This window comes from Canis lupus, chromosome X, assembly GCF_048164855.1.
Source record: "Canis lupus baileyi chromosome X, mCanLup2.hap1, whole genome shotgun sequence".
Classification (NCBI taxonomy): domain Eukaryota; kingdom Metazoa; phylum Chordata; class Mammalia; order Carnivora; family Canidae; genus Canis; species Canis lupus.
Window position 1 is genome coordinate 64,536,028 of NC_132876.1, and position 27,750 is coordinate 64,563,777.

Below are 27,750 nucleotides of genomic sequence, written 5' to 3' on the forward strand. Positions count from 1 at the left end.
CCTTATGGAAATCTTCACACATAAAAATAGCAGAAAAAAATTTATAGTGAATACCCATATACCTGTCACCTAGAATCTATACTATATTCTATATTTTAGTGTACTTTCTTTATTACATAAAAGTTTATCGATGCATCTTATTTTCCTGATGCCTTTTAGTGTAGGTTGCAGACATCAGTACTACTGTTTCAATTGTCTCCTCTTCGAAAACGGTGGGCTTATCTGTCTTGTCACTTTTAGCTTCCTCTTCTGAGTTAATTGATCTTTTCTTTATATGGCATAATTTCAGGCCTGACCATATGGTCTTGAACATACTTGAATTTTTTAGCACCCATCTTAAAATACAGTCACAGTAAACAAAAATACTTCAGCTGAGTTTTGATTAACACAGAGTTATAGTGAAGCTCGTTTTTCTTTATTGTGGACTCTATACTTCCATTCATGGAATCCAATAGAGAGGTTCTCCAATACCTAAATAACACTGGTGGCTCATATTAAACTTATGGCCAACTGAGACTCATTTTTTTTAAAGAAAAACTGCTGTCAAATCAGATTCCTCTATTCTCTATTTGTGTAGTGGATCTTTTGACCCAAGTGAAAACTTGGTATTTCATAGGACAAGAGATAAGTGAATTTTTGTGATTTTTAACCAGTGGTGTGTTGATAAATGTTTGACAACTGACTCTTCAAAAAATGATAACAATAGAGAATGCAAAGAAGTAAGAAAAGCTGATATCTATGATAAAATACTCTTACCATGAACCAATTTTAAGCTACCAACAGTGGTGGGAAAAAATGCTAACAATGACTTTCTTGTTTTAAGCAAGTTACAGCTAACTCCAGTACACTACTGGTTTCAGTCCAGCTCTTCTGACTTGTTTTCCATGATTTAAACATGAAATTTTTATTGAATTTTAATTTCCAGATTTTTGATATGTATGAATTTGATTTGTAGTGCTTCTGTATTTTCATATGGGCCATTAATAAAATAGATAAAGCCAGAATAGTTTGTATAAGTATGAAAATTATTACCAATCAGGGCAGTAGTTTATGTTATCTGCAACTACAAAAGTTAAGAGATAACCATTAGTATGTTGCCACTTAGTCCTAATAACACCTATTTCATAATGAGATTTTTCTGAACTCAGTTCCAGGTTCCCAGAACCAGCCTTAATGTGGACTCAAGTCAGCCCTTTTCCAAAATAGTAGCCCAGATTCCAGATTAATTTCAGTTAAATAAATAATTAGTATTTCTCAGAAATTAAGTTTCCCAGTTATAAGAACTGCCAAAAACTTAATTTGTCGTTCATTAGGAATTGATTCAATAAAGTTTTTGATTCTAGGAAAAATAATCAGTCGACTGAGGGATCAAGACTGTTGGTCGTTTACACTGAGTACTAGGAATACATTCATTTCCTTACCAGTATTCTGGGAGTACCAACTGGGAGACAGTAGACCCCTGTTGTGCAGAGTTTAGGAAGTCATACAATAGCCAATTCACATGTTGTTAACTCCAATAGCTGTTTCATAACTGGAGTTGTTCTTTTTAGTTCTACTAAATCTGAAGACCTCTAGCAATGAGTGTTGAAGGATCTTCTGGAGTCATAAAAGCATATCTTTCCTATAGTACAGCTTTCAAAATCAAATAAAACCAAACAATATGCTCGAACAGGTGTCTAGTTCCTTGTATACTGACCTACTTTGCATATATAAGGGAGAGAACAAACCCTCCTTTATCCTTTATTCTCTTCCTAGACTTTTTCCATTTCCTGTATATAATTATGTCCACTTCTCACCAGTGGAATAGATGAGAGCAGTGGTTTTCAAACTATTTCTCAGAACCCATGAAAATTGGTGAAAAGAGGAGGCTAGAGCAGAGGCTGAGGAGCCAGTGACGCTTTTACCTTCTTCTTCCACCAAGGCCTAAAGCACCTTGCTTGCTTGCTTGCTTGCTTGCTTGCTTGCTTTAAAAAGATTTATTTATTTGAGAAAGAGCATCAGTTGGGGGTGGGTAGGAGGTGGGGTTGAGGGAGATAGAATCTCAAACAACCTCCCAGCTGAGCATGGAGCCTGCTGTGGGGCTCAATCTGTTAACCTTGAGATCATAACCTGAGCCAAAGTCAGAGTCAGACATTTAACCAACTGAACCACCCAGGCACTCCTACTTAATAATAATAAATTAAAGTCTTGATTTACATTCCAGTTAGTTAACATACAGTGTAAGGTTAGTTTCGGGTTAAACGGATGATGGAGATTAAAGGATGCACTTGTGATGAGCACCAGATGTTGTATGGAAGTGTTAAATCACCATATTGTACACCTGAAATTATTTATTATATTTTGATACCACATAAGACTTCATGTGAACAAATAATTTCATGGCTAAAAATAGGGGTTAGAAAATACTGGGATAGAGAATCAGGAATCTGCAGACATATTTGAGATGGAGCAACAAAGAGTTTTTAGACTGTGTACAAGTCTAAAATTACTTGAATACTTTTATTAGGAAGACTTTTTTCTTGTATTCTCTAAATAGTTTCTTTTGTATACTACAAATTTTTAATTTTGATGAAATCCATTTTATCAGCTTTTTTTTCCCATAGATCATACTTTTGGTGTTAGGTCTAAGAATTGTCTAATCCCAAGTTTCTAGGATTTTCTTCCTTGTGTTTTTCTAAACATTCAACGGTTTTACATTTTAACATTAGATTTATACTCCATTTTGAATTTTTTTGTATAAAGTGTGAAGTATAGGGCAAAATTCTTTTTTTTTTTGCATATGGATGTTGAATTTTGCCAAGACCATTGTTGAAAAGATTATCCTTTTTCCACTGAATTGCCTTTACTTCTGCGAAACACTATTTAGTTAACTATATAGTGTGGCTCTATATTTGGATTCTATATTCTGTTCCATTGATTAGCGCTTGTCCCTTAATCAGCACTACACCATTCTGATTACTCTATCTTTGTAAGTGTTGAAAACATGTAGTTATTAGGCCTCCAACTTTTTCTCTTTCAAAGTTGTTTTGGCTACTCTGTGCGCTCGTCATTCTTTAGAATCAGCTTGTTAATTTCTCAAAATTCCTACTGTGGTTTTGATTAGAATTGTGTCGAATTTATAGGTTAATTTGGGAAGAAGTGATATCTTTACTTTATGAACCTTCTAATCCATGAACACTAATCCATTTTTTTAGCCTTGTTTTCAGCCAGTCTCTCATATCTCTGGACTTGATTGAAGATTTTCTTGAATTGGCCAGTAGGGAAAAGACAGAAGATAAAGATAAACCTCTTATATATAAAGGTGAGTTACATACAAGCTTTTCTTTTTTTTTTTTTAAACTTTTATTTATTTATGATAGGCACACAGTGAGAGAGAGAGAGAGGCAGAGACACAGGCAGAGGGAGAAGCAGGCTCCATGCACCGGGAGCCCGACGTGGGATTCGATCCCGGGTCTCCAGGACCGCGCCCTGGGCCAAAGGCAGGCGCCAAACCGCTGCGCCACCCAGGGATCCCCATACAAGCTTTTCTATATCATAATTTTGAAACCTTCATTTAAACATATTATACAATCATTTTAACAATAAAAGAAAAAATAATCTCTAGACACACAACTTTTACATACACATTTTTTCCCTGCACATTCTTCTTGTCCTTATCTATATAAATATGGTCATTATTATTGCAATTCTAACATGAAATAAGATTTTTTGTTCTTATAAAGAGTTTTATTGACATAATTCAGATATCATTCAGTTCATCCATTTTAAGTGAACAATTCAGTGGCTTTTAATATTTTCATAGAGTTGTGCAACTTAAAAAAAAAGAGTTGTGCAACTATCACCATAATTATCAACTGTTTTAATCACCACCAAAGAAACCCTGTACTCTTTAGCTATTACCCTCCTACCCCTGCCTTCCACTTCTTTAAATCTTAAACAGTCACTAATCAATATACTTTCTGTTTCTACAGATTGACCTATTCTGGAATTTTCATAGTAATAGATTCATACAATATGTGGTCTTTGTGACTGGCTTCTTTCACGTAGTATGTTTTCAGGGTTCTTCCATGTGGTAGCATGTGTCAGTACTTCATTTATTAGGCCATAAAGATCTAATAATCCATTGTATGGATAATACCCACATTTTGATTGTACATTTATTCATTCATAGATATAGGGTTGTTTTCACCTTTTAACTATTGTGAATAGTGCTGTGATAAATATTTGTATGGAGGTTTTTATTTGAGCATCCATTTTCACTTCTTTTGGATATATTACTTAGGAATGGAATTATTGGGTCATATGGTAATTTTAACTTCTTGAGGAACCACCAAACTGTTTTCTACTGGCTGCACTATTTACATTTCCACAGGCAGTGTATAAGGGTTCCAGTTTCTCCACATCTTCACCAATACTTAGCTTCTGTTTTGTTTTATACCTCAGAGGTATTGTGGGCTTGGTAAAGGCCATGCAATAATGTGAATACTTAAATAAAGGGAGTCAAATTGCATATAAAAGTTATGTTTACGTTATGCTGTAGCCTGTTAAATGTGCAGTAGGATTATATCTTTTAAAATGTGCATACCTTAAGTAAAAAATACTTTATTGCTAAAAGTTGCCAACCATCATCTGAATTTTTCAGCAAGTTAGAATTTTTTGCTAGTGGAGAATTTTATTTATTTATTCATGAGAGATGCAGAGACATAGGTAGAGGGAGAAGCAGGCTACTATCAGGGAGCCTAATGTGGGACTCAATCCCTGAACCCCAGCATCATGCCCTGAATCAAAAGCAGGGCTCAACCACTGAGCCATCCAGGCATCCTATCTGATCAGGGTTTTGATAGGGACTACATTGAACTTGTATTTCATTTTAGGAAATATTACCATCTTAATATTAAGTCTTCTGATCCATAAACATAGGATGTTTTAGCATTTGTTTAGATCTTTAATTTTCTTTCACCAGTATTTTGTAGTTTCTAGTGTATACATATTACATGTCATGTGTTAAATTTATTCTTACTTATTTTATTCTTTTTGGTGGTATTGGTTTTTTTAAGATTTTATTTATTTATTCATGAGAGACACAGAAAGAGGCAAAGACAGGCAGAGGGAGAAGCAGGCTCCCTGCAAGGAGCCCAGTGCAGGACTATCCCAGAACCCTGGGACCATGACCTGAGCCAAAGGCAGATGCTCAACCACTGAGCCACCCAGGTGCCCCATTTTTTGTGGTATTTTAAGTGGAATTTCTGTAATTATATTTTTGGATTGTTCCTTGCAAATGTTTAGAAAAATTGAGGTTGGTATATTAACTAATTTATTAATTCTAACAGTTTTTAAGTCAATATTTAAAGGATTTTTCCATATACAGGATTGTATTATTTGCAACTAGAGATAATTTTCTTTTTCCTTTCCAATGTGGATTACTTTTATTTCTTTCTCTTACCCAATTTCCCTAGTTAGAACCTCTAGTACAGTGTTGAAGTGACAAGAGCAAACATCCTTTTCTTGTTCTTAATCTTGTGGGGAAAGTATCTGATCTTTCACCATTAGTATGATGTTAGTTGTGGTTTTTTTCGTAATGCTGTTTATCAAATTGAGGAAGTCCCCTTCTATTTCCAGCGTTTTAATTGTTTTTTTTTTTAAATCATGAATGGTGTGGGATATTGTCAAATGATTTCTCTGCATCTATTGAGATGATCATTTGGGTTTTTACAATTCTGTTTATCTGGTGCGCATTACTTTGAATTGCAGATGTTAAACCAACCTTGCATACCTGGGATAAATCCCACTTGGTCATGATGTATAATTCTCTTTATATGTTGCTGGATTCTGTTCACCAGTATTTTGTTGAGGATTTGTGTATCCTTATTCATAAGACATAACTAGTTTTCAGTTTTGTTTTCTTTTAATATCTTTGTCTGGTTTTGATATGAGGCTAATACTGGCTTTGTTTAATGAGGTGGGAAGTATTCCTTTCCCTATTTTTTGATAGAGTTTGGGAATAATTGTTATGAGTTCTTTAAATGTTTGCCAGAATTCAGCAATGAAGCCATCTGGACCTGGGTTTCTCTTAGGGGTAGTTATCATCATCATCAACAACATTATTAGAAAATATATCGAAACATAAAATTTATTAATATTTTGTCAGTGAAAAAGCAACCTATAGAATAGGAGAAAACATTTGCAAATCATGTCTTGTAAGGAGTTAATATTCAGAATATATAAAAACTACTGTAATTTAACAACAAACAGATAATCCTTTTCAAAAAAAATGGGCAAAAGATTCAAATAGACTTTTCTCTAAAGATAATATACAAATGACCTACAAGCACATGAAAATATGCCCAACATCATTAATCATGAGAGAAATGCAAATCAAAACCACAATGAAATACAACCTCATACCTATTAGAATGGCTACTGTCAAAAAAAAAAAAAAAAAAAAAAAAAAACGAAAAAACCCAGTAAATAAGAGGTTGGTGATGATGTGGAGAATTTGGAATATTTGTGCACGACTGACAGGAATGTAAAATGGTAACAGCCACTGTGGAAAACAGTATGGCAGTCCTCAAAAAATTAAAACTAGAATAAATATGATCCAACAATACTACTTCTGGGGATATACCCAAAAGACTTGAAAGCGTGGTCTCAAAAGAGAGATTTGTACAGCCATATTCATAGCCACATTATTCATGATAATGAAAAGGTAGAAACAAATCAAGTGTGTATTGGATACACATTATTCACAATAATGAAAAGGTAGAAACAATCCAAGTGTGGATGACTAGATAAACAAAATGTGGCATATACACACAATGGAACATTTTTCAGCTCTTGAAGGAAATCTTGTCACATGCTACAACCCTGAAGACATTATATTAAGCGAAATAAGCCAGCACAAAAAAGATGAATACTGTATAATTCTATTTACTTCAAATATCTAGTCAGACTCAAAGAGACAGAAAGTAGTAATGGTACTTACTGTGGGGAAAGAGTGAATGGGGAGTTGTTGTTTAGTGGGTATAGAGTTTTAGTTTGCATAATGAAATAGTTCTGGAGATCCATTAACACACCTGTGAACTATACACTTAAAATGGTTAAGATGGTAATTTTATGGTATGTGTGTGGGTTTTTTTTTTTTCCACAGCATGAGATGTTATATAAGCCAAGTGCTAGCAGAGATTGGGTACTGAGTTTTGTTTGTTTTGTACCAAATCTTTCTGCTTTGTCTGTCTTTTGTTAAAAATGCTAATTTTAAAAAACTGGTAAGAAATAATGGGACAAGAAATTTAAAACTCTGTAATGATTTACTTACTAAGACAGATTTCTATCTAAAATCAATGGACATTAAATTAAAAAAATTATGAGTATCTACCAGCTATTATGCCAATGACTAGGAAACACAGTTTTAGTCCCTTTCTTGAGGAGTTAATAGTCTAATGGTGAATACAGATACTAAAGACAAAAAAAATTGAATGCCCAGGAAATTGAGGGGAAAGTATTTCTGTGATTGATTGATTTAAAAGATTTTATTTATTTATTCATGAGAGAGAGAGAGAGAGAGAGAGAGAGAAAGAGAGAGGCAGACACAGGCAGAGGGAGAAGCAGGCTCCATGCAGGGAGCCCAAGGTGGGACTCATCCCGGGTCTCCAGGATCACACTCAGGGCTGCAGGCGGCGCTAAACCGCTGCACCACCAGGGCTGCCCTATTTCTGTGATTTAAAAAGGGGTTGTTCTAATCCTCTGCCTCGAAATATTTCAGACAGTTCCTTAGTATGCCTTAACCATATTTTTCCAAATCAGTCTATTAATAGGAAAAAAGCCAAATTGGGAGGGGAGAGATAGGAAGAGAAAAAAGTTTTTACCATTTTGAGCACTTTTAAGTGTATAATTATATGGCATTAAGTACACCCATAGTACTGTGGAACCGTCACCACCATTTTAAAATTTTACTTTTGCCGAGGAGCAAATCCATGAAGCTCCTTATGTTGTCATAACCAGAAGTTCCTCTCCCTGCAAATTAAATTTTGATTTTTTTCACTGATCATTTCATAAACATTTTGATGTCACTACATATATGATGTTATGTATATTACTTTCAGCTCTACAACAGTCTGTCCAGTAAAATTGTAATTTACTTAACTATTTCTCCATTATATTATATCAAGATTATTATATTGAATTTTTCACTATTAATAGGTAGTCTACTGTAGGAACCTGATGATAGTAGATTTTTAAAATTTTCTTTGGGTTAAATATCCATGTAAAATTAGAGACTTTAAGGTATACTATTTTTCTATTTGAGAATAATACAGTATATGTTATGAATACTATTTATGGTACTCATATTTCTTTATCTAAATATTAAAGTTGAGGGACGCCTGGCTGCCTCAGTTGGAAGAGCATGCAACTTTTGATCTCGAGATTGTGAGTTCGATGCCCATGTTTTTTTTTTTTAATTTATTTTTTATTGGTGTTCAATTTACTAACATACAGAATAACCCCAGTGCCCGTCACCCATTCACTCCCACCCCCCGCCCTCCTCCCCTTCTACCACCCCTAGTTCGTTTCCGAGAGTTAGCAGTCTTTACGTTCTGTCTCCCTTTCTGATATTTCCCACACATTTTTTCTCCCTTCCCTTATGTTCCCTTTCACTATTATTTATATTCCCCAAATGAATGAGAACATATAATGTTTGTCCTTCTCTGACTGACTTACTTCACTCAGCATAATACCCTCCAGTTCCATCCACGTTGAAGAAAATGGTGGGTATTTGTCATTTCTAATAGCTGAGTAATATTTCATTGTATACATAAACCACATCTTCTTTATCCATTTATCTTTCGTTGGACACCGAGGCTCCTTCCACAGTTTGGCTATCGTGGCCATTGCTGCTATAAACATCGGGGTGCAGGTGTCCCGGCGTTTCATTGCATTTGTATCTTTGGGGTAAAACCCCAACAGTGCAACTGCTGGGTCGTAGGGCAGGTCTATTTTTAACTCTTTGAGGAACCTCCACACAGTTTTCCAGAGTGGCTGCACCAGTTCACATTCCCACCAACAGTGTAAGAGGGTTCCCTTTTCTCGGCATCCTCTCCAACATTTGTTGTTTCCTGCCTTGTTAATTTGCCCCATTCTCACCGGTGTGAGGTGGTATCTCATTGTGGTTTTGATTTGTATTTCCCTGATGGCAAGTGATGCAGAGCATTTTCTCATATGCATGTTGGCCATGTCTATGTCTTCCTCTGTGAGATTTCTCTTCATGTCTTTTGCCCATTTTCCATCTGGTCCAGTGTATCCTTTAAAGCTCTCGTTTCTTTGGAGATGTTTGCTTAGAAGACCTATCGAGTATAGAAAGAGCTAGATTGAAGTCACCAAGTATAAGTGTATTATTATCTAAGTATTTCTTCACTTTGGTTAATAATTGATTTATATATTTGGCAGCTCCCACATTCGGGGCATATATATTGAGGATTGTTAAGTCCTCTTGTTGAATAGATCCTTTAAGTATGATATAGTGTCCCTCTTCATCTCTCACTACAGTCTTCGGGGTAAATTTTAGTTTATCTGATATAAGGATGGCTACCCCTGCTTTCTTTTGAGGACCATTTGAATGGTAAATGGTTCTCCAACCTTTTATTTTCAGGCTGTAGGTGTCCTTCTGTCTAAAATGAGTCTCTTGTAGACAGCAAATAGATGGGTCCTGCTTTTTTATCCAGTCTGAAACCCTGCGCCTTTTGATGGGGTCATTAAGCCCGTTCACATTCAGAGTTACTATTGAGAGATAGGAGTTTAGTGTCATCATGATATCTATTCAGTCTTTGTTTTTGTGGAATGTTCCACTGAACTTCTTCTTAAAGGGGAATTTTAAGAGTCCCCCTTAAAATTTCTTGCAGAGCTGGTTTGGAGGTCACATATTCTTTTAGTTGCTGCCTGTCTTGGAAGCTCTTTATCTCTCCTTCCATTTTGAATGAGAGCCTTGCTGGATAAAGTATTCTTGGTTGCATGTTCTTCTCATTTAGGACCCTGAATATATCCTGCTAGCCCTCTCTGGCCTGCCAGGTCTCTGTGGAGAGGTCTGCTGTTACCCTAATACTGCTCCCCATAAAAGTCAGGGATTTCTTGTCTCTTGCTGCTTTAAGGATCTTCTCTTTATCTTTGGAATTTGCAAGCTTCACTATTAAATGTCGAGGTGTTGAACGGTTTTTATTGATTTTAGGGGGGGATCTCTGTATTTCCTGCATCTGAATGCCTGTTTCCCTTCCCAGATTAGGAAAGTTTTCAGCTAGAATTTGTTCAAATACATATTCTGGCCCTCTGTCCCTTTCGGCGCCATCGGGAACACCAATTAAACGTAAGTTTTTCTTCCTCAGGCTGTCGTTTATTTCCCTTATTCTATCTTCATGGTCTTTTAATTGTTTGTCTCTTTTTTCTTCAGTTTCCCTCCTTGCTATCAATTTGTCTTATATGTCACTCACTCGTTCTTCCACCTCGTTAACCCTCGTCGTTAGGACTTCTAGTTTGGATTGCATCTCATTCAATTGATTTTTAATTTCTGCCTTATGAGCTCTAAATTCTGCAGTCATGAAGTCTCTTGAGTCCTTTATGCTTTTTTCTAGAGCCACCAGTAGCTGTATAATAGTGCTTCTGAATTGGCTTTCTGACATTGAATTGTAATCCAGATTTTGTAACTCTGTGGGAGAGAGGACTGTTTCTGATTCTTTCTTTTGAGGTGAGGTTTTCCTTCTAGTCATTTTGCTCAGTGCAGAGTGGCCAAAAGCAAGTTGTATTGGGAAAAGGAGAAAAAGAGAGGAGAGAAAGAAGGAAAGAAAAGAGAAAGAGAAAAAAAAGGAAGAAAAAAACGAAAAGAAAGAAGAAAAAGAAAGAAAAAGAAAGGAGAATAAAGGGGGGTGGGGGAAGGAAACAAATCAAAAAGCAAAACAAAACAAAACAACAACAAAAAAAGAACCACGGGGGAGTATCTTCTGATTCTGTGTAGTTTAAGTCCCTTGGCTTCCCCTGGAACTTTTCCGTCTAGCTGGTCTTCTGGGGGAGAGGCCTGTTGTGCTGATTTTCAGGTATTAGCAGTTGGGGGATCTGCTGTGCCCCTGCCTGGTGCAGGGCTCAGTGGGGGTTGTTTACCCCGTGAGGCCGCAGGAGGAACAGCCCCAGTGGCGGGGCCAGCTCTGGAAACCTGGATGCAGCTCCGGCAGGAACTATGGAGCTCTCCGACTGCAGTGCCTGGAGGTTCCGGGGCGGGGCCGCTGATCTGCTCAGCTGGGCAGGAGCGTCCTTGCTGTCCTGGGCCCTCCCGGCCTCTGCCTGTCCCCAGGGGAGGCTGGATCCTGGGCTGTGTCCCGGCGCCCTGTGCTCCGGGGTCTGCGCTGTTGCATTCGCACTCCCGGCCTCGCAACCCCCTCCGCCGAGCCGCCGCCCGAGCCCCCCAGAGCTGCTCCTGGAACCGCGCAGCCCCCTCCGCATGGAGCCTCTTACTCTGCCCAAGCCCCTCCGAGCTGCTCCCGCCCCGCAGCCCCCTCCGTGGAGCCGCTCCGAGCTGCTCCGGGTCCCGCCGTGCGCGCTGCAGCCCTTAGGGAGCTCGGCGCACTCTCCCGGGGCGCAGTTGCTCTGTTACTGTCCAGGGGAGCCCGAGGGCATCCCCGCCCTCCTGGGTCCTGCTCCAACTCCCTGGGAGCCCCTTTCCGCCCGGGAAGGTTGGTGCAGCTCCTGCTTCTCCGGGACGGGGCTCTCCTGTCCTGGGGACACTCGCCCTGGCCTCATCCCAGCTCCTCGCAGGGCCCCTCCCCCTTGGAGGCCTTTGTTTCTTTATTTCTTTTTTCCAGTCTTCCTACCTTGATAGAAGCGCAAACTCTTCTCACTGTAGCATTCCAGGTGTTCTCTCTTTAATTATCAGGCTGAATTCATAGATTTTCAGGATAATTTGAAGGTTTTCTAGGTTATTTGGTGGAGACAGGTGATTTGGGTGACCCTACTCTTCCGCCATCTTGCCCCTCCTCCTCGATGCCCATGTTTTATGTAGAAATTACTTAACTAATAAAACTTTAAAAATAAATACATAAATAATGACAGTTATCAACAATATAAAGAATACATTCAGGTTTCCTTTCTAATAAAAGAGAACTTTTTATTATTTAAATCTTTTCTGCAGATAATTGTATAGTATTTGAATGATCAGAATCCTGTTTTTCATTTAACAGCTATTGAGATATAAGCCTATTTTTGATGAAGAAATATTTTCAAAAAGGTTATATTGTGGCCGTTTAAAAATTTGAAGTATAACTGACACACAGTATCCTATTAGTTTCAAGTGTACATCATAGTGATTTGATATTATTATATATTATGAAACGACTTCCATGATGTCTAGTTACCATGTGTTCACTGCACAGTTATTACACTACTATTGACTATGTTCTTTATGTTGTACATTACATAACATGACTATAGCTGGAAGTTTGTACCTCTTAATTCTGTTCACTTTTTTTGCTCATCCCCTAGCCCCTTCCCACTCTGGTAACCAACAATTTGTTTCTTGTATCTATGAGTCTGTTTCTGTTTTTTGTTTGTTTGTTTGATTCCACATATGAGTAAAATCATATGATATTTGTCTTTCTCTGACTTATTTTGCTTAGCATAGTATCCTCTGGGTCCATCCATGTTGTCACCAAATGGCAAGATCTCATCCTCCTTTATGGCTGAGTAATATTCTAGTGTTTGTTTGTATGTGTGTGCGTATTTTCTTTTATCATTTTACTTTATTCTTTTAGGTGCTTCCATATCTTAGCTATTGTAAATAATGCTGCAATGAACATAGGGGTGAATATATCTCATTGAATTGGTGTTTTCATTTTCCTTGGAAAAATACCCAGAAATAGAATGATGAATCATAGTGTAGTTCTATTTTAATTTTTTGAGGAACCTCCATAGTGGCCATACCAATTTTACATTCCCACTAACAGTGTGTAAGGATTCCCTTTTCTCAACATCTTTGCCAACACTTGTTATTTCTGTCTTTTTGATAATAGCCAGTCTAACCTGTGTGAAATGATACCTTATTGTGATTTTGTTCTGCACTTTACTGATGCCTAGTAATGTGCATCTTTTCATGTGCCTGCTGGCCATCTTTATGTCATCTTTGAAAAAAATGTCTGTTCAAGTCTTCTACCCATTTTTAAATCATTTTGTTTGGGTTTTTTGATATTAAATTGTATAAGTTCTTTATATATTTTTGGAATTGAACTCCTTATTGGGTTTATGATTTGCAGATATCTTCTCCCATTCAGTAGATTGCCATTTCGTTTGTTGATGGTTTTCTTCACTGTGCAAAAACAAAAACTTTTTTTGTCTGATGGTACCCTAAGTATACTTGGAATATAGTGCTGTTGTTTTTAATTTTAATTTTCTAGTTCTGTTGATAATATTGATAATGTTTTCTATTATTGTAGTCATTTTAAATATATTTTTAGGAAATAAAACCCTAATAGCATCCTGTGCAAATTATAGGCAGATGGTATCTTTTATTTTTTTATTTTTATTTTTTTTTAATTTTTATTTATTTATGATAGTCACAGAGAGAGAGAGAGAGAGAGGCAGAGACATAGGCAGAGGGAGAAGCAGGCTCCACGCACCGGGAGCCCGACGTGGGATTTGATCCCAGGTCTCCAGGATCGCGCCCTGGGCCAAAGGCAGGCGCCAAACCGCTGCGCCACCCAGGGATCCCCTCAGATGGTATCTTTTAGACAGGTACATTGGTTGCTTAAGTCACTATAGTAAGTGAAAAGGAGCATTTGCTCTTTATTTGATACTATTCCACATACTATGTCATTGATTTACTAGGATATTTACCTAGTAAAAAAAGTAGAATTACTTTTTTTCCCCCCAAGCAAAATCTTACATGGAATTACATTGGGTCTGGGTTGTTAAAGAAGTGAAGAGTTCTCTCCTCCTTCCCTAAGTGGGATTAAGAGTCATCACTAAGCCACTGCCTCATTAGCACACCTCAAATTAGCTATTTACAAAACCCATAAAGTATTCCAGGGTTCATTTTATTTTGTGAGTATAGCGTACTTACCATGTGCAAGGCACAACCTAGGTGCTAAGAATAAAGAAGTTAAAAAAAAGAGAACATATCCCTAACCTCCTAAAGGCTACATTTTTGTTAGGGAATACCAATAAGAAACAAATACATAGTTTAAAAATGCAATGGAGAAATAATGAAATACTCTAACAGTGATAGGGAGTTTTGGGGGACAGTATATAAATTGTTCAGGCAAGGCTTTACTGATGTCCAGCACAGAACTAGACTTGTGGTAGGTCCATAGTAAATATTTACTGAAGTGGCAGGGTAATACATTGCACTTATCTGGATATTCTTTCCATATAGAATTATGCTGTGGTGATGCATTTTTATGTGCCCATTACATTTAAGTGCTTGGTATATACTGGCACTTTTTAATCTTTATCATTCCCCCCCTTCTTGGTTTCTAAGGCCTTTCCTTATTGATGTATCTTTAGCATATATGTATATGGGTAGTGTGTATTTGTATTCCTTGCTTTGACTATGGGTAAGTATAATGTTGGCTTAAATGGGTATTTCTGTTATTTGTTATTAGTTTTATTGGTTCAACTCTATGTTTTGGCGGTACTTTATTATCTGAAAGACAAAGTACCAGAAAAGTTTACCATTTTATTCTACTACCATGAATAAATAGAAAATGCCCATTTTACTATATACCTGTAATACTAGAATTACCTTTTCCCCATATTTAGTGGATAAAAACAATTGTTATTGTAATTTGTATATTTCTGAAAACTGGCAAGATTGAATATTTTCCCGCATGGTTGTTAGTTTATATTTCATTTAATAAATTATCTTCAACAAGCATTCGTTTTAACTACTAATCAGTTTATTTTTTGTATCACTACTAATACTACTACTACTGCTGCTGCTGCTGCTACTGTTACTACTGTGTACTGCACACTGAACTAGGTTCAAGAGATATTACAGGAAATCATATTAAAGAGATGATCACATATAAATGTGCCATAGTAGAGACAGACATAATTTGATAATGGGATTTATGGTGATTATATTAAGTATCCAATGAGCTTAATTACTGTGACGGATACTATTCTAAGGGTTTTTTTTTTTATCAACTCGTTTAAAAAACAGTAACCCTATGCAATAGATGCTCAGCTATCTCCATTTTAAAACATAAACACATTTTCACATTTTCTAAGTGAAAATGCTAGTAAATGGTGAGCCTGGGATTTTAAAAAAATTGATATCTCTGATGACTAACCTGTACTGACTTTATCACTTTTTAAATGTTAGATTCACAGAAGTGGTAGGGCAGATTATTCGTGTTATCAGAGAAAGGTATGTTGAAATACTTTAAAAATATTAATATCATATTTAATTTTTATGATTAGCATGTTAAATTTAATAATTACCCTGTTCAGGTGAACAATTTAGAAATTTGACTCCAGCCCCTTTTTCATCCATCTATTTCAAATTCTTTTTTTCTTTAGCTGCATATGCCTTTTTTTTCCAATTGAAAGAAATAAAACTTGTAAATAAATAGACTTTCTTACCAATTACAAAATTTTCAGCAAGGGAATTCCAGATTTTCAGTGTAAGTAAAGATATGGATAAGTAATAAACATGTTGAAAGCACCTTTTAAACTAAGTACTAAATTTAAGTAAAAAGTTTGCTGAAAGGGATGCCTTGGTGGCTCAGTGGTTGAGTGTCTGCCTTTGGCTCAGCGCATGATCCTGGAGTTCCTGGGATCTAGTCCCACACTGGGCTTCCTGCAAGGAGCCTGCTTCTTCCCTCTGCCTGTGTCTCTGCCTCTCTCTCTCTCAGTGTCTTTCATGAATAAATAAATGAAATCTTTAAAAAAAAAACCAAACAAACCTAGAATCCATTAAAAAAAAAAAATTTTAGGGGAGCCTGGGTGGCTCAGCGGTTTTGCGCCGCCTTCAACCCAGGGTGTGATCCTGGGGACCCAGGATCGAGTCCCACATCCGGCTCTCTGCATGGAGCCTGCTTCTCCCTCTGCCTGTGTCTCTACCTCATTCTCTCTCCATGTCACTCATGAATGAATGAATAAAATTTAAAAAAAAGTTTGCTGAAAGACATAAATCTCAGTTTTGTCGGTTTGTTTTTATGTTAAGATTCTAGGATGTGACTCTGAAGGGGAGATTAGTAGTATTATGTTTATAGGTAAAAGAATTGGAATGGAAATCATGTATAATAAAGTATGAAAATATTATAGTACTTTTAGTTTCAATGTAAGTCTTAGGTAAATTTTCACCTCACAGTCCAAAAGTTGATCAATATCAACTTGTTAAAAAGGAAGGAAACCTGGCCATTTACAGATTTAATCAAAAGCAAGCCTCATGAACATAATGCAGTTTAACCATTTTCTTTTGACAGTTTTAAAGGATTCTAATCAAGGAAATCTTTTAAGAAATTCACATGTAGATGAAATACTTTTTAAAAGTACCTTTGCTATTCAGTATCTTGGAAATAATCTGTAGTGAATTAATTTGTAATATAGTGAATTATACTTTGATTTAAAAAATTATATTTTGCTATGCAAATAAAATACGTATAACCAGATTTTAAATGGTGAGCAGGGAAGAAAATCTGTTATTACTAGCAGAACAATATATATCAAATCTCTCGTTCCTTTTGTTGTTAAATTTTCAGGTGAAGGGAAGTGGCTGCGAAACATTGACTATTACCGTTTAGATGGTTCTACTACTGCACAATCAAGGAAAAAATGGGCTGAAGAATTTAATGATGAAACTAATGTGAGGTAGGAAACTTTTTGTGTGTATAGATAATTTTTTAAAAATAATGGTAAATCTGAGACTCCTGGGTGGCTCAGTTGGTTAAGTGGCCAACTCTTGATTTCCGCTCACAACCGGATCTCAGAGTGGTAAGATGGATCCCCACATCGGGCTCTGTGCTCAGCTCAGAGTCTGCTTGTCCCTCTGCCCCCCGCCCCCATTTCACACTCTCTCACAGTCTCTTTCTCTCAAATAAATAAATAAAATATTTTTTAAATCCCCCCAAAATATTTAAATCTACATATAGTAAAATTCACTCATTATAGTGTGTATTTTTACAATTTTTGACATGCAAAATAGTCAAGATATAAAATGGTTTCATCACATCTCAAGAAATTCATTCATGGAATCATAGAGTTGGAGCCTTTTGAGTCTCACTTCTTTCACATTACAAAATATTTGAGATTTATTCATTTTATTGCATATGTCAGTAGTTTCTTTTTATTGTTGAGTAGTACTCTATTGTATGGGTGTATTACAGTTTGTTTAGGCATATCCACTTGAGAGATATTTGAGTTGTTTCCAGATTTTGGAATTAAAATTGAAGCTCCAAACATTCATGTGTCAATTTTTGTGTGACCTATTGATATTTCTAGGAGTGCAATTGCTGGGTTGTATGGTAAGTTTGTGTTTAGCTTTGTAAGAAACTGCCAATTAGTTTTCCAAAGAAGTACAATTTTGCATTCCCATCAGCAGTGTATGAGAGTTCCAGTTGTTCTGCATCCTTGTCAGCGCTTGATATTATTGTGGGGTTTTTTTTTTCCCATTCTACTAGGTATGTAATTGTATTTCATGTGATTTTAGTTTGCATTTCACCAATAATTGATACTGAGCATTTTTTTCATGTGCTTATTGGCCATTTTTATATCCTCTTTGGTGACAAATCTGATAGAGGCTTTCAGAATTGACAAAATATTCCTGATCTCTTTATCTTCTGCAGAAATTTGAATCTTATACTTTAAACCACTGTAGGCATGGCGTGTGTTATATATGTGTTGTTGATGCTGCTTTTAACTATTAGCAATTAACAGGCTTGAACTGCATTTGGAAGAGAAAAATATATATATATATATACATTCATATAAACATATGCACACACACATACATATGAAAGCATGGTCTTTAAAAAAACATTTTCTAAAAAAAAATAAAAGATAAAAAAACATTTTCTTAGTTTAATGACAAGAAGGCCAGAGTATGCCTTAGTAAATCTTTTAAAGCCTAAAAGATACCATGCTGTGTATGTAAAACATGTTTTAATTCTAGCAGAGTCCTGAGTTACACTTAGGGTTAATGCTAGAGAAATTCCAGGTAGACCATAGGAAGAATATATTCTATTAGGTATTTAAAATCCATATAGTCTGGGAGATCTTACAAAGGAATGGTTGAGTACAGTTAAGTTATACAAGCATGATTAAATAACTGTTTAAAGAGTAAGTACATTTTTGTGTTCTGTTTGCCATGTTCCTAAAAATTATTTCTACATGAAGTAATTTTATTTTGTAATCCTCATGTAGTCTGTCAAACAAACTAAACCTTCAACTTACACGGTTTCCTGAATTTGTAAGTATCACAGAAACATGCCATTCATATTTGATGACCATTGGGGAACAACATTGAGATTTGGATGCTGTACTGTCATCTTGGTATACTTACTAGCATATTAACTGCCCTAAATATATGACTAAAAGTATCTGATTCAAATTCATCTTCTCCCTCTCCTTCCCCCCATGTATGTATATATATATATATATATATATATATATATATATATATATTTGTATATATATGTGTGTGTGTATGTGTGTATATATACGTATATATTAGAAGAGTTACTCTTGAGTAGCTAAACCTGTCGAGATTAAGTCCACAGATGTTAGAGATTATATTTGTCTGTCTATATTCTGTTTTCTCATAACTCAGTAATTTTCAGAAAACATAATAAATATTATTACGGTAAAGTAGTTGGAAAGACACATTAAGATAAACTTTAAGATAATGACCATTTCTAATGCTGTCTTGTGAGACCAGGGAGAAGGTTTCAATCTTGGGTCCCTAGTTATCTTTAATACTGTTCTTTTTAACTTTTTATTTAGAAATAGTTACAGATTCACAGGAACTTGTAGAGATAGGCAGTGAGGTCCTGTGAACACTTCATGTAATTTTCCTTTACATACCTATAATTTCAAAAGCAAGAAATTGACACTAGTTCAAAGTATATATCTATGCCTTTTTTTTTATCACATATATAGATATTCTGTAACAACCCCTTAAATCAGGTATATAAACTATCACCACGGAGATTGCTCTCCTACTACCCTTATATAGTTTACACTTCTTTCCACTGACTTCACCACTATCCCTAACTTCTGGCAATAACTAATTTGTTTTCCATGTTTATAATTTTTCACATCAAGACTGATATAAATGACATCCTACTATGTGTGATCTTTTGAGATTTTTTTTTCATTCAGTATAATGCCCTTTAGTTCCATTCAAATTGTCCTGTATATCAATAGTTCGTTCCTTTTTATTACAGAGCAGTATTCCATGATATGGATGTATGGATTTGTTTAAGGCAACCTGTACATCTATTGCAGAGCATTTTGGTTGTTTCGAGGTTTGGCTCTTACAAATAAAGCTGCTGTAGCTGGAGAGTACCTAGATGGCTTAGTCGATTAAACATCTGGCTCTTGATTTTTGCTCAGGTCATGATCTCAGGGTCCTGGGATTAAGTCCCATGTTGGGCTCCCCACTCAGCAAGGAGTCAGTTTGTCTTCCTCTCCTTCTGTCCCTCTCTGCCTGCTCTCTTTCTCTCAAATAAATAAATCTTAAAAAAAAAAGCTACTGTGAATGTTGTGCATACAGATTTAGTGTAGACTTGGAATTTCATTTCTCTAGTATAAATGCCCAGGATATAATAGCTAGATTGCAAGGTAAGTAACTTGTTTAAGAAACTGCCAAGCTGTTTTCCAGAGTAGCTGTACCTTTCTGCATTCCCACCAATAAAGTGTGAAAGATTAAGTTTTTCTGCATCCTCACCAGCATTTGGTATTATTTCTTTTTTTTTTTTATCTTGGCTGTTCTGATGAGTGTGTGGTGGTATCTTATTCTGTCTTAAATTTACATTTCCCTGATAGCTGGTTATGTTGAACAGTGTTTTCATAAGTTTATCTGATATCTGTATATCCTCCTTAGTGAAATGTTTGTGTCTTTTGCCCATTTTGTTCAGTTTTCAAAATTCTTTTTTTTCTTCAAAGTTGGAGTTTATTTTTTTAAATTTTTTATTTAAATTCAATTTGCCAACATACAATATAACACCCAGTGCTCGTCCCATCAAGTGTCCTCCTTAGTGGCTGTCACCCAGTCATCCCATCCCCATCTCCCCCATCCTCCTCCTGTTCTGCAACCCTTTGTTTTCCCAGAGTTAGGAGTCTCTCATGGTTTGTCTTCCTCTCTAATTTTTCCCCACTGAAAATTCTTCATATGAGTTAGATATGAGTCATTTGTCTGATAAGTGGTCTGCCAGTATTTTCTGCCAGTCTACAGCATGTCTTTTCATCCCCTTCACAAGGTTGTTCACAGAGCAAAAGTTTTTAGTTTTGATCAAGTCTATTTTGTTAATTTTTTATATCCTGTTTTTGGTGTGAAGTCTGTGAATTCTTCCACAAGCCCTAGGTCATACAGATTTTCTCTTGTGTTCTGGTTTTATAGTTTTACATTTTACAATTTATATTTTATGTTTAAGTCTGAGGTACATTTTGAGGTAATCTTCTAGAAAATGTGAGATTTAGGTCAAGTTCATTTTTTCTCTTTCTCTTTTTTATGCCCATGCATATCCAGTTGCTCTTAGCATCATTTGTTAAAAAAAGCCATCCTTTCTCAACCAAATTGCTTTTGCACTTTTGTGAAAAATCAGTTGGCTATACTCGGATGGGACTATTTCTTGGTTCACTGTTCTATTCCATTGTCTGTATGTATGTCATTCTGCCATTGCCACATAGTCTTGAATATTGTAGCTGTAGATTAAGCTTTAATGACAGATTGAATGACATCTCCTACTTTATTCTACTTTTTCCAAATTGTTTTAGCTAGTCTAATATCTTTGCTTTCATATATAAATTTTAGAATATTCATTCATATATCTGCAAATGTCTTGCAAGGCTTGTAATAGGAATTGCATTAAATATCTTAGCATTGCGGGGGGATTGATATTTTTGGTATATTGAACCTTCTGTGAACATATTTTTTTCTATTTATGTGGATCTTTTATTTCTTTCCTCAGTGTTTATAGTTTTCAGCACATAAGTCCTATATTTGTTTTGTTAGGTTTACAGTTAGATTTTTTAATTTTCTGAATGACTATATATGATGTCATGTTTTTAATTTGGGGTTTTGCATGTTCATTGCTAGTATGAAGAGATGCAATTGACTTTTGTGTTGATCTTGTTACCTGAGATCGTGCTGAACTCACTTACTTGTTCTAGGAGTTTATTTTTTAGATTTTTTGAGATTTTCTACTAGACCATTATGTCATCTGCAAGTAAGGATAGTTTTACTTTTTCTACCTTTCTGATCTGTATGCTGTTTATTTCCTTTCTTGTTATACTGCACTGGCTACAACTTCAATAATATGTTAAGTAGCAATGATGAGAGTGAACATTCTTGCATTCTTCATATTAAGAGCTTTCAATGTTGATTAACTATGTTAGCTGTATAACTTTTTTAGATATTCTTTATCAAGTTGAGGAATTTCCCTTCTGTTTCTAGTTTGCTGAGAGTTTTTATTTGAATGGGTATTTAATTTTGTCAGATGCTTTTTCTTTCTCATTTGATATTGATGTTTTCTTCTATAGTCTGTTATATGGTATATTATATAAATTGATTTTCAAATATTGAACCAGCTTTGCATCCCTGGAATAAACCCCATTTGGTCATGGTATATAATTATTTTTTATACTAAAGGTTCTATTTGCTGATATTTTGTTGAGGGATGTTTATGAGATATTGGTCTGTATCCAGTTTTTTTTTTTGTACTGTATCTGATTTTGGTATCAGGATAGTATTGGCTTCATAAAAGGAGTTGAAGTGTTTTTTTCCTTGTATTTTCTAAAAGAGACATAGAATTTGTGTTGATTAATCTTAAATTTTTGGTAGAATTTATCAGTGACATTTCCTAGCTTTGAATATTTTTTGGAAAATTTTTAAATCACTAATTCAGGATCATTCAAATTATTTCATGTTTAATGAGTTGTGAAGTTTGTGCTTTTTGAGGAATTGTTTCAACTAAATTTCAAATTTATGTATAGAATTGTTCATAACATTCCCTTATTATTGTTTTTATATCTGCAGGGTCTTTTTTTCTTTCATTGTGATGGCCTTTCTTTCATTGATACCATTGGTAATTTATGTATTTGCTTGTTTGACATAAATTTGCTAGAGGTTTGTCAATTTTATTGGTCTTTTCAAAGAACCAGTGTTTTGGTTTACTGATTTTTCTGGTTTTTTTTTTTTTCCTGCTTTCAGTTTCATCTTGCTTTGACTTTATTTTGCTCATCTTTTTTTACTTTGTTAAGGTAGAACTTTGGATTACAAATTTAAGACTTATCCTTTTTTCTAATGTAAATATTAAGTACTGTAAATTTCCCTCTCACCATTGCTTTAGCTGGGCCTTATATTGACATGTTGTATTTTCATTTCCATTCAATTTATTGTTATTGTTTTCTTGGCGACTTCCTTTTTGACTCATAGCTAAAAAGTATGTTAATTTCCAGATATTTGAAGATTTGCATTATTTTGTTGTTACTCCAGTTTGATTCAGTTCTGTGCAGAGAACATGTTCTGTATGATTTTAGTTCCTTTAAATTTGTTGTTTTGTTGTATGGCTGAAGATATGGTATATCTTGGTATATTGTATATTAGCCCTTGAGAAGAATGTGTATTTTGCTGTTGTTGGGTGTTGTATTCTGTAAATATTGATCTGATCTTCTTTGATGGGGTTATGTTCTTCTTTATCCTTGCTGATTTTTGTCTAATTGGGTTATCGATTTTTGAGAGAGGGGGGTTGAAGCCTCCAACTATAAATGTGTATTTTTCTGTTTCTCCTTTCAGTTTTGCTTAAATTTTCAACTATGTTGTTTGGTGTGTACACATTTAGGGTTGCCGTGTCCCTCTCTATCCCTTGTTATTTTGTTTGCTCTGAGACCTACCTTATCTAATATTAATATAATCACTCCTACTTTATTTTGATTGCTGTTTATATGGTATATCCTTTTTAATCTTTTTACTTTCAACCCACCTATTTCATTATATTTGAAGTGAGCTTCCTGTAGACAGCATATGTTTGAGTCATGTTTGTTTGCTTGTTTGTTTTACCTATTCTTTTGGTCTCTCTCTTTTTTAAAAATTTTATTTAAATTCAATTTGCCAACATATGGTATAACACCCAGTGCTCATCTCATCATGTGCCCTCCTTAATGCCCTCACCCAGTTACCCTGTACCCCCCACCTCCCCTTCTGTAACCATTTGTTTGTTTCTCAGAGTTAGGAATCTCTCATGGCTTGTCTTCCTCTCTAATTTTTCTCCACTTAATTTACCCCCTTCCTTTATGGTCCCTTTCACTATTTCTTATATTCCACATATGAGTGAAACCATATGATAATTGTCTTTATCCAATTGACTTATTTCACTCAGCAAAATACCCTCCAGTTCCATCCATGTCAGTGTAAATGGTAGGTATTCATCTTTTCTGATGGCTGACTAATATTCCATTGTGTATATATATGTTGGTCTCAGCTAAATGGTGTATATAAATCACTTAAATCTTTAATTGAAATATTGACGAAAAACATGTTAGTTTCAGGTATACAGCTATTTACAATTAATATAAGGCTTCAGGCTGCCATTTTATTTTTTGTTCAATTTATTCTCTTTCTTTTTTCCTGATTTCTTATTCTACCCTTACTTTTACCTTTTATGAAATTGTATTTTTATTCATCTATAGTATACTTTAGTGTATCTTTGTGTAACTTTCATAGTGGTTGCTTTAAGTATTACATTATAGGGACATAATTTATCATAGTCTACTAATGTCATCAGTTTACCATTTTGATTGAAATGTAGAAATGTTATGCCCTTACATTACTTTCTCTTCCCCATTTATAATTGTCTTAAGTATTTTCTCTACATAAATAGATTACCACATCTGAGAGTGTAATAATTTTTCTTCAATTATTAAACATAATTTAGAAAAATTAGAAGGAAAATCTATTTTATTCACTCATAGTTTTTGTTCTTTTTATTGTTTCTTCCTAATATGTCAGTGTTCCTTCCTAATGTTTCAGTATTTCTTCTTTATCATTTCCATTCTCTCTAGAGAGAAATTTCTTTAGTCATTCTTTTAGGGCAGATCTGCTGGCAACAAATTTTCTGAGTACCTTCATATGAGAATTTCTTGATTTGCCCTTCATTTTTTAAGATTATTTTATTTTAGATGGATATAGAATGATGGGTTGGCAGTTCTCTTCTTTCAGCACTTGAAAAATGTTATACGACTTCCTTCAGGATTTCATAATTTCTTATGAGAAACCTGTTTTACTGAGTTGGGTTTTTGAATTTCACATATAAGTGATACCATGCAGTATTTGTCTTTCTCTGACTTATATCACTTAGTATAATGTGCTCAAGGTATATTCATGTTGCCACATGTGGCAGGGTGTCCTTTTATTCTCATGACTGAATACTGTCCCATTGTATATATACCACATCTTTTTTATCCATTCATCTGTTGATGGGCCCTTAGGTTGTTTTTATATCTTGGCTATTGTGGATAATGCTGCACTAAACAGGAGAGTGCGTATGTCTTTATGACATCTTACTTTCATTTTTTTTGTATATATACCCAGAAATGGAATTACTGGATCATATGGTAGATTTATTTTTAATATTTTGAGGAAACTCCATATGTTTTTTCATAGTGGCTAAGCCAATAAGGGAATGTAGATTACAATATTTTATTATAATCTCTAAAATTCCTAAGGGACTAGAAATTATTCCAACCAGTTAAAAGAAATGATAATTATTTAATATGATAGAGAGGTGTTAATTGTTGCTACAGTGGCAACCATATAACAATATATATGTATTGTACATATATATAATTACAATATATGAATATCAAACTAACATTGTATGCACCTTAATTTTACACACTACTTTATGTTAAATGTATTTAATTTTTTAAAAACCTTCTGTTTTTCAAATTGTTTTTCTTTCCTGTCAGTAGGTCCTGTTTCTTGCTTCTTTCAAGATTTTTTTTTATCTTAGTTTCAGAAGTTTGACTATGGTGTGTCTTGGTATGAGTCCCTGTTTGTTTTTCATTCAACTTCTTGAATCTGTAAGTTTGTGTTTCATCCTAGATTTTGGTAATTGTCAGCCATTATTTCTTTCAAATACTATTTTAACTCCCTTTTAGGACTCCAAATGAGAAAAACATTAGATCTTAGATTATAGTCCTATAGGTCCCTGAGCTGATGTTTTTTTCCCCAGCTTTTTAAAATTTGATTTCTACCTGTTGTTTATTTTTTTATTTTTATTTTTATAAATATTTATTTATTTGAGAGCTGGAGAGAGAGCACGAGCAGGAATGAATGGCAGAGGGAGAAGGAGAAGCAGAACTCCCCTCTGAGTGGGGAGTCTGACTTGAGTCTCAGGCCCGGGGCCTTAAGATCATGACCTGAGCCAAAGACAGACACTTAACTGAGCTACCCAGGTGCCCCTTTGCCTGTTGTTTAGATTGGGTCATTTCTATTGATCTGTTTTCAAAGTTCCTAAATCTCTGTTCTTTATGTTCTGTTTAGTCCATCTGTTGAGTTTTTTATTGTATTTTTCAGTTCTAAAATTTCCATTTGATTGTTCTTTATGTCTTGTATTTCTCTGCTGAGGCTGTTTGTTTTTGTTTTTGTTTTTCATTTGTCTCAGGTGTGTTAATAATTGCTTAATGAAGCATTTTTTTATAAATGTAGCTACTTTTTCCATCTTTGTCAGACAATTCTAACATTTATGTCATCTCAGTGTTGGTGTCTCCTGCTTGTCTTTTCTCATTGAAGTTGAGATTTTACTGGTTCTTGTTATGACAGAGATCTATTTTATTTTTTTTATTTATTTTTCATTTATTTATTCATGAGAGACACAGAGAGAGAGGCAGAGACATAGGCAGAGGGAGAACCAGGCTTCCCTGCAGGGAGCCTGATGTGAGACTTGATCCCAGAATCCTGGGATCACAACTTGAACCAAAGGCAGACACTCAACCACTGAGCCACCCAGGCACCCGAGACAGAGATCTATTTTAACTGGACATTTTGTTTATTATGTCATGAGACTGTGGATCTTACTTCAATCTTCTGTTATAACAGACCTCTTTTGACACATGTTCTGATGGAAGATGAGGTGTCCCGCCTCATTTACTGTCAGTAGAGAGTGAGAGTTCAGTCTATCCACTAGGTTGCTGCTGATACTATCCTGGCTGGGAGGGTGTCTCTGACACCACTTTGGCAATGTTACAACTATGTGAGAGTAGCAGTCTGAACTCCCCACTTAGCCTTTAGTGACAAGGGTAGAAAGATACCATATTTTTCTGTACTGTTTGACTGGAATTGAGTGGTTTTAATGTTTATTTTAAAGTTTTCTGTCTTTCTGGGATTTCCCTTGTGTGGTCCTTTGGCTAGAGAGAGCAGGATTTTTCTTGGAGATATCTGGCAACATCTACTGGCATTTCCAGGTTGCTGGGTTCTTTAGCACTCATTCTGGGATGTATGAGACAAAAGGAAAGCCTGTGGAACTCAGTGCCATGTTGTTCCTTAGGACCCAAGGTCCCTAGCCAGTCTGTCTCTTTCTCCTCACTTTTCAGAAACTTTTTATGATTGTTTTATATATGATGTCCAGAGTCTTTAGCTTTACTTATTGTGAGGAATATATAACAGTATGTCTACTCTCATCTTTTCAGAAGAGTAAGTCCAAAGGTTCAGCTTTTTAAAGATTGTTTTATCTGTCATTTGGCAAACATATATATGTGTGTGTTTCTGTTGTATATATGCCCAGTAGTGAGATTGCAGAATAATAGATACGTGTATGTTCAGCTTTAGCTTATATTGCCAAAACAGTTTTCCAAAAATGATTGTACCAATTTGGACTCCGTCCAGTAGCATATAGGTGTTTCAGTTGTTCTTTATCCTCATGATCACTTGACAGTGTCTGTTTTTTTTTAAGCTGTTTTGATAGATATGTACTGGTAAGGCTTGATTGTCTTAATCTGTACTTCCCTGATAACTAATTCCAAGTGGCTCATAGGTTTAAATGTGGAAGGTAAAACAAAAGTTTTAGAAGGAAACAGCAAAGAATATTTTCGTGATCTGCATTAAGAAAACTTTCATAGGGGTGCCTGGATGGCTCAGTCAGCTAAGAGTCCGACTCGTGATTTCAGTCCAGGTTATGATCTCAGGGTAGAGAGATCGAGTCCTGTGTTGGTGGTTGGGGGAGAGGGGGGGTGTCCACACTCAGCACGGAGTCTGCTTGAGATTCTCCCTCTCTCTTCCTCCTTCCCTCTGCCCCTTCCCCCCTTACATGCTTGCTCTGTCTCCAACAAAAAAAAAGAGAAAAGAAAAATTTCATAAACAAGACACACAAAGTACTAACCATAAAAGGAAAATTGATAAGTTGAACTTCATTAAGAATTCTAGTCATCAAAGGAATTTCATATTAAAACCTAAAAGGCAAAGAGTGCCTGGGTGGCTCAGTCAGTTAAGTATCTGACTTTTGATCTCAGCTCAGGTCATGATCTCAGGGTCATGAGATTGAGCTCTGCATCAGACTCCAT

General features: G+C 35.4%; 1 protein-coding gene across 10 annotated transcripts in view; it reads left to right on the forward strand.

The window, feature by feature from the left end:
• ATRX (ATRX chromatin remodeler) overlaps positions 1-27,750 on the forward strand; it is a 333,086-nt gene that overhangs the window by 261,706 nt on the left and 43,630 nt on the right. For all 10 annotated transcript variants that reach the window (XM_072816168.1, XM_072816161.1, XM_072816162.1 and 7 more), the window contains 2 exons: positions 3,195-3,301; positions 16,734-16,842. In XM_072816168.1, coding sequence (XP_072672269.1) covers positions 3,195-3,301; positions 16,734-16,842 — 216 coding nt within the window. The remainder of the gene's footprint in view (positions 1-3,194; positions 3,302-16,733; positions 16,843-27,750) is intronic.